The sequence below is a fragment of the Ovis canadensis genome, chromosome 7 (assembly GCF_042477335.2).
Source record: "Ovis canadensis isolate MfBH-ARS-UI-01 breed Bighorn chromosome 7, ARS-UI_OviCan_v2, whole genome shotgun sequence".
In the NCBI taxonomy this organism is placed as follows: Eukaryota; Metazoa; Chordata; class Mammalia; order Artiodactyla; family Bovidae; genus Ovis; species Ovis canadensis.
In genome coordinates this window covers 27,617,834-27,636,895 of record NC_091251.1, presented here as the reverse complement: position 1 = coordinate 27,636,895, position 19,062 = coordinate 27,617,834, and the positions used below count along the sequence as shown (strand labels likewise).

Sequence of the window (19,062 nt, the reverse complement as noted above, 5' to 3'; positions counted from 1 at the left end):
GTATACCAATTTATATTACCGCCAACAGTGAAGGAGGGTTCCATTTCTCCCCACACTCTCTGGCATTTACTGTCTGCAGATTTTTTTGATGATGCCATCCTGACCAGTGTGAGGTGATCCCTCATTACAGTTTCGGTTTGCATTTCTCTAGTAATTAGGAAGGCAATGGCACCCCACTCCAGTACTCTTGCCTGGAAAATCCCATGGATGGCGGAGCCTGGTAGGCTGCAGTCCATGAGGTCACGAAGAGTTGGACATGACTGAGCGACTTCCCTTTCACTTTTCACTTTCATGCATTGGAGATGGAAATGGCAACCCACTCCAGTGTTTTTGCCTGGAGAATCCCAGGGACAGGGGAGCCTGGTGGGCTTCCGTCTATGGGGTCGCACAGAGTTGGACATGACTGAAGCGGCTTAGCAGCAGTAATTAGGAATGCTAAATATCTCTTATTGTGCTTTTTGACCATCTGTATGTCTTCTTTGAAGAAATGTCTATTTAGACCTTCTGCTCATTTCTTGATTGTGTTGTCTTCTTTTTTGATATTGATCTGCATGAGCTATTCGCATATTTTGGAGATTAATCCCTTGTCAATCACTTCATTTGCAAATATTTTCTCCCGTTCTGTGGTTGTCTTTTTGTTTTGTTTATGATTTCCTTTGCTAGGCAAAAGCTTTTAAGTTTAATTAGTCTCATTTGTTTATTTTTGTTTTTATTTTCATGACTCTAGGAAGTGGATCCAAAAAGATATTACTGTAATTCAAAGAGTGTTCTGGCTATGTTGTCCTCTAACACAGAAAAACATCTTGAAATGTTTTCACAGGAAAACACAAATCTTAAATTTGGGTCTTTAATCCATTTTGAGTTTATTTTTCTATATGGTGTTAGAAAATATTCTAGTCTCATTTTGTTTGCATGTAGCTGTCCAGTTTTCCTGGCACCATTTACTGAAGAGACTGTCTTTCTCCACTGTATATTCTTGCCTCTTTTGTCATAGATTAATTGACCATAGGGATTCCCTGGTAGCTCTGCTGGTAAAGAATCCACCTGCAATGGAGGAGATCCCAGTTCAATTCCTGGGTTGGGAAGATCTGCTGATGAAGGGATAGGCTACCCATTCCAGTATTTGGGGGCTTCCCTGGTGGCTCAGATGGTAAAGAATTGACCATAGATATGTGGATTTATTTCTGAGCTTTGTTTCATGTTCCATTGATCTATATTTCTGTTTTTGTGTTAGTACCATGCTGTTTTGATTACTGTAGCTTTGTATTGTAGTCTGAAGTCAAGGCGCCTGATTCCTCCAGCTGTTTTCCTTTCTCAGAATTGCTTTGGCTGTTTGGAGTCTTTTGTATTTCCATACAGATTTTAAAATGTTTTGTTCTAGTTCAGGCATCAGGAGTTTTTAAAGCTCTCCAGGTTACTGTAGTGGACATGCAGGGTTGATGTGATAAGGAGGCAAAAGGATGTCAGCATGGTCTATATCGAGCACAGCCCCTAGGAAAATGACAAAAGGTTGCCTTGAGGGGCTATGAGATTACTTAGCCTGCCCTTCATCTACTTGTGCACATTTTTGCCCAATCTGGTGACACCAGAGCCCCTCTCTGCAGGCCCCCCCACCTCCTCACCCTCCAGTGGTGAGGAGATCCCATTCCATCTGGCTCTCCACCTTCCCCCAGGTCCCAGCAGGGCAACCTTGCACCCTGCCCACCCCTGCTTCTCTCCCTCCTCCTGCAGGTCCCGCCCTGTGGTTCAGATCAATGCCAGCCTGCACTTTGAGCCATCCAAGATCAACATCTTTCACAGGGATTGCAAACGCAGCGGCAGAGATGCCACCTGCCTGGCTGCCTTCCTCTGCTTCACGCCTGTCTTCCTGGCACCCCATTACCAAACGGCAACAGTTGGTAAATCCGGCCCCTCCCCCACTCTCCCAGCTCCAGTCTCTCCCCTGAGGACATTGTGTCTGCTCTGTTTCTAAGTCTGGGCTTTTGCTGAAATGGGTTTTTTGAGTGCCAGGGTCACACCTAGAGCTGCATTTGATGACTGCTGGATGCCCATTCAGTGGTCTCATTCCAAAGGGCAGAGAGGGAGCCTCGTGCCAGGAGGAGGATGGCAGTGAGCAGGGGTGACTAATGTGGGAGAGGCTGGGGAAGGTGGAAACAGTCAGAGATAGTGTTTGAATCAGAACAGGGGACCAGAAGCAGTCCAATAGCTTAGGCTGTAGAAGCTGTGAAGTCAGATTCAGAGAAAGAGTCAGACCCATGAGGGATCTGAAACAGGGGATCAGGTGGATAAAGACCCAAGTAGCAGTGGTTTCTGCTCAAAGTGAGCTTGAGTCCACAGCAGGACAGTTTCCTTCTAAGGGTCCTTCACTCTCAGCCAAGGCTGGGGTCAGACACTGGCTTGTGACAGCCCTGGGCCCAGTCATCCCCAGCAAGTGGCAGCTGCAGGTTCCAGGACCAGACTAGGCCAGTGCAAGAAACTGGGACCACAGAGAGCTTCTCAGCCAAGGAGCAGGACCAATCAGATGACTTAAAAATGAGTGTTCCAGAAGGAAGACGAGAACAAAGGTAAACCTGGGTGGTGGTGTCATTCTTTCAGCTTCTTTGAAAGGAGAGTAATACCAAGGACCTGGCACACAGAGAGCTGCTGGGGTACCAGAGAAGGGGCTGGGCTTTTCTTACATTTAGCAAAAGATCAACCCAGTTGAAAGGGAGGGGCATGCGGTCTTTAACCTCAGAACTGTCTTAGGTTTGAGGAGCTGGTGGGCAGGGCCTGGCCAGTCCTCCCTAGTGTGATGGGAACTGCCACCTGCAGACACTCAGATCCAGGCCCGATTGGATCCCAGAGCTGAGGGCGAGACCTGGGAAGGTGCCAGGAGAGGGGCAGAGCTGTGTTGACTCCAGAAGGGGCTCAAATATCATGACGCACGTATTGTCTCCTCACCTCTTCCACTGCGTTCACTCTCCCCTCCGTCTCTTCCTCTTTCTTTATCCCTTCGCTGCCAACTCCATCTCCCTTTCTTCTCCTTTCTTCTCCCTCTTCTCTTTTACTTCCTTCGTTGCTTTTCTCACTGTACTGCTTGCTTTCCATGTGGGAGTTTCCTGCCTACATTGAGCCTTATGAGGGGAGAGGCGTAGCTCTTCCTTGGCCAGCCTGGAGGGCTTCCTGGAGGAGGCTGACTTTCCAAAGGCTATTTGTAAAGGGAAGTAAACAGGCTTTGGGGGAAATGTGGCTCCGCCTCCATGGTCTTACCCTCTCCTTCCTCCAGGCATCAGGTATAATGCCACCATGGATGAGAGGCGGTACACACCGCGGGCCCACCTGGATGAGGGTGGTGACCGGTACACCAACAGGGCCGCCCTGCTCTCCTCCGGCCAGGAGCACTGTGAGCGGATCAACTTCCACGTGCTGGTGAGCCAGATGCCCTGCAGCCCCAGAAGCAGAGCCCAGGCTCCTCCAGGAAGAGAACAGAGCTGAAGGAGGTGCTGCCATGGAGAGGCAGAGAGCTCAGCTGGTGCCAGGCTGGTGCTGAGCCCCCAGCAGACCTCAGGAGGCCAGCAGGGAGCAGTGTCCTGGACCTTGGCCACCCACACTCATACCCCAGAGCAGAGGCCACTGGGTCACACTGCCTCCCCACCTCACTGGACCCTCCTCTGATATCCCCTTTACCATCTCCCAGATGCCCACCATTGCTTAAGCGGGGGGTGAAATCCTCAGTGATGTCTTGCAGAGAGGATGGGGGTCAGGGGCCATGGCTCAGAAGGAAGGGATAAGCAGGCATCAGCTAAAAAGGAAGACCAAGGAAGGTGGTAGACCAATGAAGAGGCTGGAGGGAGGAACAGAGGCCAGCCTGGCAGAGAGGGGAACCAGTGGGGCCAATTCCTCCACCCAGAAACTCCAGACACCCAGGCACAGCTCCAGCCTTGGAGACACAGACAGGGAACACTCAGAGCCCGCCTGGCTTCAGTGTCCAACGGGCAAAGGAATCCTAGTGTCTGTTAATGTGTTGCCCCTATGATGTGTCTGTGTTCTCAGAGGGGGCCCCCAGACCAGCAGTATCGTCATCTGGGAACTTATTAGATATGCCTTAACACAAGGAAGCCACTCGTGTCAAGATTTGCACTCCATGAGAGAGATGCGGGGATTTTTCATTCAGCTCTAAGCATCCCCTGAATGCCCCTACTCATGTGTCTTCTTTCATTGATTTGACACATTTATTAAGCCTTGTCACAGTGCTAGGACAGTGCTAAGAGGCTGCTGAGGGGCTGGGACTAACACAGAATCACATGGTTAGGACGCAGTGCAAGAGTGTCAGTAACAGTCTGAACAGTGTGGCCGTGTGTTGCTGGCTGGCTTCCTAGAGGCTGGGGGCTTGAAGATACAGGTTCCCAGCCTTGAAGGATGAGCCGGAGTTGGTGGAACATGCAGGCAGTGGGGCTGGCGTACACGGACCCAAGGGCCCTTTCTAGGAGGCACACACACCAGCTATAGACCCACAGGTGCTAAGGCTCCATGGACTCATGCTCAGAGCTGACAAGTTGCTGCCCTCCCAGCTTAGGGAGATGACAGTTCTCTCTCAGTGGCCCTGGCCCAGACAGGAATGTTCCCTCTGCCTTCACCCCCTCCTCATCTCCTCCCACACAGGATACCGCTGACTACGTGAAGCCAGTGACCTTCTCAATTGAGTATTCCCTGGAGGACCCCGACTATGGCCCCATGCTGGATGACGGCTGGCCCACGACCCTCAGGGTCTCGGTATGTCCTGGCACCCGGGGAACAGCTCTGGCACATACCCCACCCCAGCCCTCACCTCCTCCCAGAAGCCCAGGCTTTGTGAGGGCAAATGAATTCTTCCCCTACTGCACCTTCCCATCTCCTGCCCCACAGACCCGCAGCATGTCCTTTCCTCCTTCCTCATGACCTGTGCTGAGCAGTTTCTTAAGGGTAAGGACCCAGTCTTCGAGGTTTCCTGTATCCCCAGCAAAGAGTGAGCCTGGCATGGATCCTGAGAGTCACAGGACCAGAGGGACTTTAGTTCTCAATCGCCACCTCCCTCATTTACAGATAAGGACACTGGAGGCCAGAGAGTGATTCAACCACAGAGCCTGGTCTGCACTGGTTGAATGATCGACTTATTGATAGTCCTCCCAGATCGAAGTATTCCAAAAATAAGTCGTTTTAGCCTCATCCATGGCTCTGCACACCCCTCAATCCACATTTTTCAATCCCTGGCTCTAGGAGTATTGGAATTGTCTGGTATCTAATATTCAGATGCTACTCCTGCATCTGCAACTCCGTATAAATCCCACACAAAACGTCAGACAATCAGTTCTATCTAATCTGTTCTAGGAGAGCAGGCAAAATAAACCCTGAGGATCTAGGAAACAGCTTTCAAATATCCCACAGTGGTCTTAAGACCATGACCCTTGAGTTCCAGCCTCTACACAGTGTCTCTGAGCATTATTTAGAACCCAACCAGCAGACAACAGTCTCAGAATTACTCACATGCTTGCTTGTGTTTCTCCGACATAAAAGCTCTGTGTAGTCAACAGCAAGGTTTCTGAAGATCTCTGTTCTCATTCTCCCCCATCAGCCTCCCCCAGCTCCTTCCTCTTCCCAGAGCTGCCACATCTCACCACCTACCACCCACCTTTACACCTTCCCTCTGCTCCTGATTCTGAGTCACAAATGTGTAAGTGAGAGTGTCTGAAAATGCAGTTCAGGAGAGGGGAGTGATGCTGGCCTGGCAAGGCTGGAATCCTCCTTAGAGAGCAGGGGAAAGCTGGATACACTGAATCTTAGTATTTTCCCCATCACAGTCATTACAAAGCCACTACAGCTCATGAGTGGATATGAGTCACTCATTCTATAAGCTTGTTGAAGCCCATGGCAGATGAATGGGCACGGTATTCTCTGAGGCTGATGATACGGATGCAAGGTGGTAATCAAGGTCATAGGCCAAGTCAGAATAGGAATAAGCTCATAGGTAGTATCGTCATGCAATCAGGTGATAGGGAGGGGGGATTCATGGAGGAGGTGGCCTTCCCATGGTCCTTTAATAGACATGAGATGGGGACAACAGGCTTTTATTCCAGGAAAGCTGACAGCACAGCCAAGGTGTGGATGTGGAAACAAGCAGGATGAAGGGATATGTAAAGAAAAGATGAGAAATAGAGCTGAAACAGTCAGTCTGGGCGTATTACTAAGGGCTTTGGATAGCAGCTAGATGTTTCAAAATCTTGTTAATATAGATTTTTAGCCTCCAGCAAATTAGAAGCATTCTTCCCATCTCTCTGCTATAAGTTCTTATTTAGCTTCTCCTCAATGCCCAGCACTGTTCTAGTACCATAAAATCTTGCCTCTGGGGAGAATGAGCCATTCCATACAATTGAGTGTAACAGATGCTTATCGTGTTAAATTATCCCTTTTAATCAAGTGGATAGAAATTTTTCTGAGGGTTATTCTATAGTTTTCACACTTAAACAGTATGCTGGGCAGGGGTGGGGCGTATTTCATTGGAGACTTGAAATCACCAAGGTGAAGGCGGAAGCTAGAATACAGTGAAGCCCCCGAGGGCTTCCGAAGTGTCTGGGGTTATGTCCTGTCATTGAAAGCCTTGCTTTGCCCTCCTTTGTATAGCTCTGCTTTGTATTCCTTGCTGGCTGCTTCAAGCTACAAATCCACCACGGGATGGGGAAGCTAAGGAGCAGGCTTGATAGAAATGTGTCTAAAGCAAGAATATGTGGATCTGAGAAAGGGCTTCTCTGGTGGCTCAGACAGTAAAGAGTCTCCCTGCAATGCAGGAGACCTGGGTTCGATCCCTGGATGGGGAAGATCCCATGGAGAAGGGAATGGCAACTCTCTCCATTATTCTTGCCTTGAAAATCCCATGGACAGAGGAGCCTGGTGGACTACAGTCCATGGGGGTCACAAAGAGTCAGACATGACTGAGCGATTAACACTTTCAGGGAGCTCCCCTCTTCTCACAGAGAAGTCAGTGACTGTAAGATACACCTGGCCTCTGTGACACCAGCTTCCCCTCCCTTGATCTAGGCTGTGCTCCTGTTTTACCACTCAGCTCCAGACTTGAACACCCACCCACCCACCCTGAGCACTTCTCCCCGGATGGGTCACAGGCCCTTCAAACTCAGTGTGCCCCAAACTGATCCCCTCCAGATAACCCCTCCATTTATAAATAAATGGTGTAGCCATCCTTTCAGACACTCGAAACTTGGCCAACATCCGGGACCCTTTTCTCCCTTAGTCCTGATGAACTCCAGGTCCTGCTGCTCTGCTTCTGAGGTTCCTAACCTATTTCCCACTCTGCACACCCACAACCATACCAATGCCATCGCCATCCCTTATGTGAACACTGCAGCAGCAGCCTCAGTAGGGTCTTCAACATGCATGTCTAGGAGGACAGTCCCAGCTGAAAGCGATCAGTGACTCCTATCAGTTGCAAGATACCACCCCCACGACACTGTAGAACATGACTCCAGTCATCTCTCCGTCTCCTGCACCCCTTACTATAGCAACACTAAATTACCATTATTCCCCAAACTTACCATGCTGCCTCAGGCCTCAGGCCCTTTGCACAGACTCGTCCTTCTTCCCAGACTACCCTCTCCCTGGTCCATCCAGTTAACTCCGTCCTCCTTTGGAACTCTGACCTACTGTCACTTCTGTGAAGCCTTCTCAACCATCATGGGCCAAGATTACCGTTTCCTCCCTCTGCCTCTTCTATTTCTCATACAAACTTTGCATATTCCACACTGTAATTATTTGTTCACACACCCATCTTCCCCATGAGGTGAGAGCAGAGGCTGTATATTCCTCATCCTTCACCCCCAGTACCAGAGAGCTTCCCCCCCACAGTAAACACTCAATCAGTGTTGACTGGTGCCAGGTAAGTGGGTGTTCTGTGCTGGTACCTTGATGAGAGGATTGAAAGGGACCCAGGATGAGCTGAGTTTTGAGCAATGTTCTAAAGAAAGGACTATCTATGCAAAGCCATGATCAAAAGCAGCATGGTATCTGTGAAAAGGGCAGAAAAAAACAAAGCCCTCTCTCTAGTGCCGCAGAGAGGGGAGCTGGTGTACTGTGAGGGTAAGGGATGAGCCACAGAGGAGACAGGGACTGGAGGCGGTGGGTGCCCTTTCCAGCCACCATACCTGCCTCTCCCTGGCCCAGGTGCCCTTCTGGAACGGCTGCAATGAGGACGAGCACTGCGTCCCTGACCTCCTGCTAGACGCCCGCAGTGACCTGCCCACAGCCATGTGAGTTGGTCCCTCCCCTCTCCACCCTGACTCCTTTCGCTCCCCTGCCGGTGGATCTGGGCTTCCAGGGCCCTGGATGACAGTCTTACCCGCACTTCTCATAGGCAGCAAGGACCACACACTGAACTTGGAGCATGGGCCTAGCTTAGGCTCTGCCTCTAACTCCTGTGTGACCTCAGGGAAATGCCTAGCCCTCTCTGGGCCTAAGTGACCGCCTCTCTAAAATGGATAGTTAGTCTAATCCAACCTTCTCAAACTTTGTTTAGAAAAAGAATCCTCTCTACTCTATAAACCCGAGAAAAGGTAGAGGCTGAGGACCCAGCGTTCTCAGTGTTCATTGTGCAAACCCCAGACTAGGTGACTTGTAAGGTCCTTGGACTGACCACTTGGGCTCAATGCTAAGAAGTTAGCAGGAGATGAGCAGGGTGATCACAATCCCCTGGAAGAAATAAACTAGCAGACAAGGAAAAATAATGATCCTATTTTAAATTTATGTAATGTGTTTTCAAAAAATTTATGCTTTTATTCAACTAGAGATGATTAGATAAGAAACATATACTATAAATGGGAATAGTATAACATGATTGCTGCTGCTGCTAAGTCGCTTCAGTCGTGTCCAACTCTGTGCGACCCCATAGACAGCAGCCCACCAGGCACCCCCCGTCCCTGGGATTCTCCAGGCAAGAACACTGGAGTGGGTTGCCATTTCCTTCTCCAATGCATGAAAGTGAAAAGTGAAAGTGAAGTCGCTCGGTCGTGTCTGACTCTTAGCGACCCCATGGACTGCAGCCTACCAGGCTTCTCTGTCCATGGGATTTTCCAGGCAAGAGTACTGGACTGGGCTTCCATTGCCTTCTCTGATAACATGATTATATATATATAAATAAACATTAAGTATCTACTGTATACCACAGGAAACTGTATTCAGTATCTTATAATAAGGACTTGCCTGGCAGTCGAGTGGTTAAGACTCTGAGCTCCCAATGCAGGGGGTACTGGTATGATCCCTGGTCAGGGAACTAACATCCCATATGCTGCTTGGCACAGCCAAAAGAAAAAAGTTTGTGTGTGTGTGTATAAAACTTATAAAGGAAAAGAATCTGAAAGAAAATAGCTATATAGATATATTAATATATATAACTGAATCATTTGACCATACACCTAAAACTGATACCACATTGTATATCAGCCATACTTGAATTAAAAATACAAATAATAAATAAATAATAGAAATAGTACAGCCAAACCTTATAAAAAGGAGTAGAAGCAAAGATTGTAACCAGCTGGGCTAATAATCAGGATTGTATCTGTATTGAGCTCTGAGCTCCCTGGCAGCCAAGGCCAAAAGGGAAACGTGCTGATGGAGGGGCGATGCACGTGCAGTGAGGTCTACCCATGCTTTCCCCATGCCATGTGCCTGATCCCCGCCCATCCCTTTCCCTCAGGGAGTACTGCCAGAGGGTGCTGAGGAAGCCTGCCCAGGACTGCTCTGCCTACACGCTGTCCTTTGACGCCGCGGTTTTCGTCATAGAGAGCATGCGGCGGCGGGTGGCAGTGGAGGCCCTGCTGGAGAACAAGGGGGAGAACGCCTACAGCACCGTCCTAAACATCTCCCAGTCAGCAAACCTGCAGTTCGCCAGCTTGATCCAGAAGGTAAGGTCTTGGAGGCCTGCCCGAGGGGAGGGGCAGAGGCAGGAGAGGAGGGCTCCAAGTAGCGGCCTAACTGCCCTCAGAATCACCTGGGAGCGTAGAGATCCCTGTGTCCGGGCTTGTGCCGGGCGTTCTCACTGATGTGGTCTGGGCGGGCCCGGGTCAGTCTGCTATTGAAGCTTCCCGGTGATGTCGGCGTGTAGCCAGGGCTGAGAACCACGGGGCTGGGCAGTCTGAGCCTTTCAGAACCAAGGAGAGGAATACCCTTCAGCCTGCACCCTTGGCCCTTGTTAGGGACACACCCACACACACACGTGTGTGCACAGCAGCACGTACACACCCTCTGCCTGCAGTTCCCCCTCCAGACTTCCTCAGAAAAGTCCTAACAAGAATCAGAACTGACTTCTCCCCCACTTTAAAGCTTCCCATGGTTCCCAGCTGCTTTCACAACAAATCCCAAACTCCTGTTTTGGCACTCAAGCCCCTTCCTCCTTCCCCACCCACCCCCGCCACTTCTGCCCTCGCCTGCAGCCCCACTGGCCCCCACTGTTGCCCACTACACCTGCCCTTTCACACCAAGGCCCCCGAACCATGGCCCCTGCCTGAGGCCCCCTCCCGCCTTTCCCGACAAGCTCCTGCTCCCTCTTGGTAACCCCTTACAACGCCTGCTTACATTTCACCCTCACAACAGCCCCAGGAGGTGATGGTGGTGGTCGTGTCCCCCTTTACGTAGGAGGAGACAGAGGCTCAGAGAGGGTTTAAGTGGACTGAACAGGGTCAGGCAGCCAGCAAGTGGAGGAGCAGGATTCCCACCCAGCAGCTGGCCCCTGCCCACAATTCACGAGAGAGCATGGTCCCTGTGCCACACTCCCTGGGGTGGCTTCCTGAGGCCCCAGAAGGTCACACAGGGCCCCCCAGCCTGCGCAGCTCCCTGGCACAGCCTTGTGGATGCTCCACGGGCATCATCAGTGTCTGAGCGCTGCCCTGCTATAACCCTGAACTCCCGGAGGGCGAGTGCCCTTTCTCAATCATGTCTGTCCCCAGGGCTGGGCATGGAGAAGACCCTCAAGACAAATCTGTTGAACAAACCTAGGACTTTATTGTCACATGTGGGTGCTCGGGGGGTCCCAGTCTCTGTCAGACACAGTCTCTGTCCTCACAGATCTCACAGTGTCCACGTGGGGCCTAGGGGTTGCAGAATAGAACAGCCAGCCCTGTGTTCTCACCCCGACCACCCCTTCCATTGGCCTGGAGAGAGACAGGATGATCTCTCCACAGCCATACTCACACTCATACACATGCACACACGCACGCACGCATGCACACACGCACGCACACACACACACACTTTTCCTATAGAGCAGGAAGAGAAGCCGAGTGGAGTGAGGCCCACTAGAAAAGTGGGGGGCTGCTTGCCCTTGGTGGGTCCCCGGTGTCCTCAAATAGACCCCAGGTCAATACGTAGGATGCAAGGAGAGGTTGTTAGTGCAAAATCACTTCCTCTGCCAGGCCCAGGTCCTGCCCCGCAGCCCAGAGTAAAAACGCCCAGCTCACCTGATAGTCTTTTAAAGGCCTCTTCTTCCAGAGATTGTTTATCTCTATCTGGACTTAGGTTATTTAGGGGAAATAGAGCCCCAAACCTGCATCCATCTCTTCCTGCTGCCGTAGCCCAGGCTGTCCAAGACCAATCCCATGCCTGTTCATAACCCTCACGGGAAGGAGTCATGGTGCTTTGTTTCTTTGACACAAAGGGACTTTGGAAACGTGTCCTGTGAAGGGCCATGTCCACACACACACACACACACACATGTACACGTACACATAGCATATAGTATGTGAGTAGGGCTGGCCTGCAGCCTCGCTCCTTCACCAGCACCACCGTCCATCCCCAGCCCAGGAGGTGCTCACAGCAGAAGCACCCCCTCCTCCCTCTCCCCAACCCCTACCATCCAACAAGGGGACCTCAAGTGGAAGAAGCCGCTTTCTGGTGGTCTGAATTGGTTACCTCCCATCTCTGGGGCTCACGGACCCCGCTTGTAAGCTGGATGGTAAGTCCTGCCTCCAGGCTTGATCCAAAGGGAGTGACACAGCACGTACATGAGTGCCTGCCTGTTTTCTTCACGACCGGGCACTGCTGGAGCCAGGCCCTACTGCCCTGCACCAGCTCCTCCATGCTCTCTGCACCCAGAACCATGCCACACCCGTGTCTCCAGGGGCTCTGTGCCTGCAGCCTGTGCTGCAGCCTCAGCCTGGGCCGGTGGGGGCTGGGGGCAGGGGTGGCCCCCAGACCTGGGTCTCAGACCCCACCTAACTGCTGCCCATGATGCCCCCACCTTCCCCCAGGATGACTCAGATGGCAGCATCGAGTGTGTGAACGAGGAGAAGAGGCTCCACAAGAAAGTCTGCAACGTCAGCTACCCTTTCTTCCGGGCCAAGGCCAAGGTGGCGGCTGGGGCGCGGTGTGGGGGGCCAAGGCCAAGGTGGCGGCTGGGGCGCGGTGTGGGGGGCCAAGGCCAAGGTGGCGGCTGGGGCGCGGTGTGGGGGGCCAAGGCCAAGGTGGCGGCTGGGGCGCGGTGTGGGGGGCCAAGGCCAAGGTGGCGGCTGGGGCGCGGTGTGGGGGGCCAAGGCCAAGGTGGCGGCTGGGGCGCGGTGTGGGGGGCCAAGGCCAAGGTGGCGGCTGGGGCGCGGTGTGGGGGGCCAAGGCCAAGGTGGCGGCTGGGGCGCGGTGTGGGGGGCCAAGGCCAAGGTGGCGGCTGGGGCGCGGTGTGGGGGGCCAAGGCCAAGGTGGCGGCTGGGGCGCGGTGTGGGGGGCCAAGGCCAAGGTGGCGGCTGGGGCGCGGTGTGGGGGGCCAAGGCCAAGGTGGCGGCTGGGGCACGGTGTGGGGGGTGCCCAGGCGGGTCAGGCTGGGGCGCGGTGTGGGGGGCCCAGGTGGGTCAGGCTGGGGCCGTGTGCCCGGGGCGGGTCAGGGAGGCACGGGGAAGCGAACAGAGGGGCAGACTGGGGAGGGACGGAGAGGCCTGAGGGTGGCTTTCAAATTAAGGTTGTTTTATTCTCCAGTGAAATGACATTTGAATGACCTAGTTACCCAGCCACCCCCAGGGCTGACAACACACCCCCCGAGAGCGTGGACCCTCACCTCAGGGAATCCTGCCACTCCTGCCCCCCACTCCCCCACCTCCTCTTGGCCAGTTAGCCCTCTGTACTGGATCCTAGCATGTTTTTACTTTTTTAAAAAAATTTTGGCCTCACCGCGAGTCATGTGGGATCTTAGTTCCCTAACCAGGGATTGAACCCACGGCCTCTGCATTGGAAGCATGGAGCCTCAACTGCTGAACCACCAGGGACGTCCCCCTAACATGTTTTTAAAATGTCCAGCCTCTGTCTCCCCAGCTGTGCCTGGGGAGAGATGGGGAGGAAAATGAATGTTTTTTGAGCAGGTACCATGTGCTTAAAAGTACATGTGAGAAGAGTGTAGAGTTGGGAAAAGCAACTTCCTGGGAAAGGGAGGTGGACTCCAGACTGTGGGAGCATTTTCCCACCCCCTGGGCAGCAGGCAGCCACTGAAGTTTCCAGAGTAAGGGAACACCTAACTGAGGCCAAGGTGCTTGTAAAGTGAAAATCAGACAGAGGGGAGCCTGAGGCAAGGCTAGCTGGAGAGCCCAGTGTGTTCCCAGCAGCAGAGTCTGTAAGGCTGGGGGATGGGGAGGGGGATTAGGGCTCCTTATAAAAGAACTTCTCTGGGCTATGCAGGTCAAGATTGTAGTGTTTGAGGTGAGGCACCGACACACTCAGGAGCTCTTGGGTGAAGACCCAGGGGGAGCAGCACCCAGCCCAAGCTTCCCCACCCCACCCGTGGCCACTTAGGGAGAAAGTGCCTGCCATCAAGGTCTCCTTGAGAAAACCAACGAGAGTCAGACCTAGGAAGAGCACCAGGGTTCTGTGCAAAGCCCAGTATAACCACCAGGCAGGCCAGAAGGTAACAAGAGGCTCACAGGGCACCGTCAGGGAACCCAGGCCCTACTCCTGGGGGAAGGCCGAAGGCAGCACGGGGACCGGGGCCATTGGAGCAGTGGGAAGGCCTCTGGACAAGGAGACAGATGTGTGACTAGCCTGCTAAGTAGCGTGGGACAGCCTCCATGCTTCTCCACCTGTTCACACGCAAGAACAGGGCGTGCATGTGGGCGGTCTTACCACTCACTCCTGGCCGCACCTCCCGTGGTGCATGGTGCTGGCCATCTCCCCTTCCTGCCATCAGCTCACCCACTCAGAAATTTCTGCAGGAAGAGTCTGAAGTTGGACTTGCTGCCTTCTAGTGGCCGGTAGTTAAAAACAAAAAGGGAAGTGGCAAAGGGCTGGCTCCACAGCCAAGAAGCCCCATCTCAGGAGCTGTTGACCTTGGCTGCGTCCCCTCCACAGCCCCCAAGCGCAGCTCACATTACTCCAGCACTTGGTCCTCCCTCCCCCAGTCCATTCCCTGCCAGCAGGGTCCACTGAGAGGGCAGGGGCTGGGAGGGTGGGCCAGGGCTGCTGCAGGCAAGTAGTTCCCAGCCATACCAGCTCCAGCGACTCTTTCTTTGCAGGTGGCTTTCCGTCTGGATTTCGAGTTCAGCAAATCCATCTTCCTGCACCACCTGGAGATCCAGCTCACAGCGGGCAGGTCAGGGCTGGCCCACTCCTTTTCCCTCCCCACTTGCAACTCCCAGACCCTGTTCTGCCACTAGGAACTGCCTCTCCCCACACCGAATCCCCCATTCCTCACTGCCCCAGCCTGGGAAGGCCCCAGGTTAGTCCCCAAGTGCTGGCGAGCGTGCTGCGCTGCCACTGTTCTTCAGCTTGGATAGAAATAATAATACCCTTACCTTTATATAACAGTTACTTAGAAGCCTACAGTTGTGAGGCACTGGGCACATATTATCTCATTCAGTCTTTACAGCAGCCTCTTAAGACAAGCAAAGCAGGATTTATTCCCATCCCACCTCCCAGGTAAGAAAAAGCTCAGAGAGGTTGAGTGAATTTCCCATCAACACACAGCATGTAAATAGCACAACTCGAAGCTAAACACTAGATTTCCTACTCCTCCCATCCAAGCACTAACCAGGCTCAACCCTGCTTAGCTTCTGAGAAGGGACAGATGGGGTGCGTGCAGGGTGGTGTGGACGCCCTGCACAGATTTCCTCCTCTTTATCCAGTGCTCTTTCTGCCCTTGGAAAGTTCCCATTTTTAAAGACCTTCTCTTAATTCCTTGTGGATCTGTCGGTCTGTCTGTCTCGCAGGCTTCCCTGAGGCAGTGTGTATGAGGTTGACACCATGAATCACCCATGTCGGTAATAAACACACAAACACAGGAAGGGATTCTAGCTTTATAAGGCTTTATAAACCCTCCTGAGAACTTCTCCACACTGAAAATAAATCCAGCAGCACCAACATTCGAGCACACACACAAGTCAGCAGTCACGAAGTGCTGGTGATCCACACACCAGCGTGTGCTTCGTGTAGTTAGCCAATCTGTGCACTTGGGTGGAATGCTCACCTGCCATGAGGTGAAGATGTGTTGATATCTTGAGGCCTCCCTCTAAGAAAAGAGCCCCTTCTCACAAGTAATGAACACCCTTGCCTGCAGTGTTCTTGGCAGTGTGGCTGCTGGTGGGTGCTTGTGAGTTGGGCGTGTGTGTGTGTCAGACTCTCTTTTCTAACTAAACACCTCTCTGGGGTAAAGCTTCCAAAGGAAATCCAGCTTCATGTACCTAATGAGCAGAAATTGTATCTCTTTATGTCTAAAATGATCTGCCCCGGTGGTTGGTGGTGCTCAGAAATAAAGGGAAGCATGTTTGACAAAGCTCTAATGCCTCCCTGGTCTTCTCAAGGCAGCACACAGCCCCTCAGCCACCCCATGGGAGCTGCCCGACCTGTACCTCAGAAAGGTCAATTCAAGAGTCAATAAATGCTCTCAGTTCAGTTCAGTCACTCAGTCGTGTACGACTCTTTGCAACCCCATGAATCGAAGCACACCAGGCCTCCCTGTCCCTCACCAACTCCCGGAGCCCACCCAAACCCATGTCCAATGAGTCGGTGATGCCATCCAACCATCTCATCCTCTGTCATCCCCTTCTCCTCCTGCCCTCAATCTTTCCCATCATCAGGGTCTTTTCCAATGAGTCAGCTCTTCGCATCAGGTGGCCAAAGGATTGGAGTTTGAGCTTCAACATCAGTCCTTCCAATGAACACCCAAGACTGATCTCATTTAGGATGGACTAGTTGGATCTCCTTGTAGTCCAAGGGACTCTCAAGAGTCTTGAATTAATTCCTCATGCTCCTCTCCTCCCCTGGGCAGAGCCTTACTCTACAAGCATAATCCCCACCCCTGGGGCCCCCAGCACAGGACTTGCCCGGCTGACAGATGAGACGGGGCACAGGCTGCTGTGAGCAGGCTGGCATGGTCCTCCCAGCCTCCAGCCCAGATGTGCTGTGCCCAGAGAGAAGGCAGGGAAAGCTGAGGTCCAGGTCCCCCGCCTCCCCGGCTTTTTCCCTCCTGGGAGACAGCACCCTGCCCCCAGCTGGCCTCTCTGGAGCCGCAGCCTGAGACTAGCCAGGAGGCTCCTTCTCAGCCCAGCTTGGATCCCTCCAGCTGCCCTGAGGCAGTCGGGGTGTGGGGGCTGAGTGGAGGGAGGGCTGCCCCTTCGTGACCACAGGTGCGGCTGGCTCTCCTTGCAGTGACAGCGATGAGGAGGAGAGCACCAAGGAAGACAACACGGCCCTTCTGCGCTTCCACCTCAAGTACGAGGCTGACGTCCTCTTCACCAGGTGGGCCAGGGCCCTGGGGCACCTGTGCTGAGGTACTCAGAGATGCAGCCGTGTTATCCCTAAGAGTGCAGCGCCCCGTCCATGAAGGGGAGGCAGTATCCACTAGAGGAGGAGGAGGCACAGACCTGGTCCCCAGGGAGCCCCCTGCAGGGGGCACCCTGAAGGCTGGGGCCACAGGCAGTGTCCACCCAGGAGAGGCTGCAAGTGGGGACCTGCTCTGCAGAGAAGTCAAACCAGTAACAGAACTTGCTAAAAAGTCCATCTGCATCTCATTACCACCTCGCACTGGCAAGTCCAAACAGTATCAGTGAGAAAATGCTCCTCCCCCAGGACAGACTGCTCCCACCACCCCCTCCCTCAGTCTGCTCCTAGCCTCCAGTCTGCCCCCGACCCCACCTCCCAGAGCTCCCAGGTAGGTGGAGAAGCCAGGAAGTAACAGCAAGCAGAAAGCTCTGGCCCTCGTTCAGCCAACACTAGAGGCTGGAATGGTGCACAGTGGGCAAGCTGGTGATCGAAAGAGGCCATGCCCCTGGGCAGGAGGCAAGGACTGGGATGGCAGAGAACTGGCCCTTCTGATTCATGCCTGTCCCGCACACCAGCAGACATTGCTAACTGATCTCAGTGCTTATTCCTGCTGAGCCTCAGAAGCCTTCCCAACACAGCCCTCCCAATGGACACAAGAGGAAATCTGTTTGCTGTGGTCCGGGGGAGATGGGAACATGCCCACACCTACTTCGTTCGTTTATCCGTCTGGCCAACACAGACTGAGCTCATGGCATCCCTGTCCTCCGTCCCTGCAGGAGCAGCAGCCTGAGCCACTACGAGGTCAAGTCCAACAGCTCCCTGGAGAGATACCATGGCACTGGGCCTCCCTTCCACTGCGTTTTCAAGGTTAGGCTGGAGGGCAGCCAGGCAGACAGAGAAAGACGGGAGCTGAGAGCCCCCATTTGGGAGGGAAGCAATCTGAAAGCATTGCCAGTGCCTAGATTTCAGCCTCAACCCTGCCACCCCTTCACTGTGTGACTTTAGGCAAGTCCCTCCCCATCTCTGAGCCTCTCAGTCCTCATCTGGAAAAGTACAGGGCTGGACTGGGAGGATGTGTCAGTGAAGATTAGGTGTATCTGCTTATAATTTTTTAAATATGAAACAACAGTGATATGTATATAATGCCCTGGGGTTTATTCTCTCCCATAAAAAAGAAGTCCAGAGTTGACAACTTTACAAAGTCCTCTGGGACTGAGTCTCCTTGTATCCGTTCCACCATCCTCAACATGTGATTATCAACCTCTCAACTTCACCTCATAGTCCAAGGTGGCTGCAGCTCCAGTCATCACATCCTCATTCCAGGAAGAAGGAAGGGGAGAAGAGTGTGCAAGACCCCTCCCTGAGGAACCGCTTTGGCACTGCCTCACACCTCCAACTTCCTCTCATTGTCCAGAACAGTGTGATTCAGCTATACAGGAGGCTAGGAAATGTGCCTTTTTGCCTTGGTTTCTGTCACTAAGGAAGAAGGGAGAAGGAAAATTAGGAGGCATTAAAGAGTCTCTGCCCCATGATCTCCCCAGCCCTGAATTGTTAGGCGAGAGTCAGGAGCAGGCAAACAGCTAGAAACACACAGATGGCTCGTCCAAGAGAGGTTTAATAATCTGCCCGAGGCCACACAGCTCAACTGTGGCAGCAGCCCTGGGTTATGTGTTCAGCCTTTCTGATTACAAAACCCTGCTTGTAATCACTGTGGCTCTGACATTGAATGGGATGATGAGATGGTTGGATGGCATCACTGACTCAATGGACATGAGTTTGAGTAAATTCCAGAAATTGGTGATGGACAGCGAGGCCTGGCGTGCTACAGTCCATGGTGTCACAAAAAGTCAGACACGACGAGCAACTGAGCTGAGCTGAGCTGAACTGGCGCTGAATGCATCGCAGCTAGACTGTGCACCGATGCACACTATTTACATCCCGTATCAGGATTAATCATTACATCCGTTAATGATTCTCTCTCATAATAAAGGAGTTACTGTCACCATCTCCACCCAGACCTCTGTCCAGGGTGACACGCAGCACCATAGCCAAACGAGGGTGAAAAGGGGAAGTAACCCTTGCTCCCAGCCTCACGGCCCCCAGTGGCGGTCCTCAGCCTCCAGGAGCCTGTCCCTTTCAGCTTTCGTGAGGTTTTCTTCCTGCAGCCCCCAGCCAAGGTCTGGAAGAGCTTTAGAGCATCCACAGTGAAAGGGCCAGGGAGCTTGAAGGAACTTGTTTCTCAGGCCTGGCTGGGGTCGGGGGCTCACCCCCGTGGACCTTGTCCCCCATCACCCAACCACTGCTGGATGTACT

The 19,062-nt window shown here is 52.9% G+C and overlaps 1 protein-coding gene across 1 annotated transcript in view; it reads left to right on the top strand.

Moving 5' to 3' along the window:
* Positions 1–19,062, top strand: part of ITGA11 (integrin subunit alpha 11) — a 136,161-nt gene that overhangs the window by 108,801 nt on the left and 8,298 nt on the right. Inside the window, exons 16-24 of the mRNA XM_069597661.1 lie at positions 1,732–1,898; positions 3,266–3,408; positions 4,642–4,752; positions 8,188–8,273; positions 9,719–9,926; positions 12,267–12,365; positions 14,505–14,581; positions 16,636–16,725; positions 17,526–17,616. Of these exons, the coding sequence (XP_069453762.1) occupies positions 1,732–1,898; positions 3,266–3,408; positions 4,642–4,752; positions 8,188–8,273; positions 9,719–9,926; positions 12,267–12,365; positions 14,505–14,581; positions 16,636–16,725; positions 17,526–17,616 (1,072 nt within the window). The remainder of the gene's footprint in view (positions 1–1,731; positions 1,899–3,265; positions 3,409–4,641; positions 4,753–8,187; positions 8,274–9,718; positions 9,927–12,266; positions 12,366–14,504; positions 14,582–16,635; positions 16,726–17,525; positions 17,617–19,062) is intronic.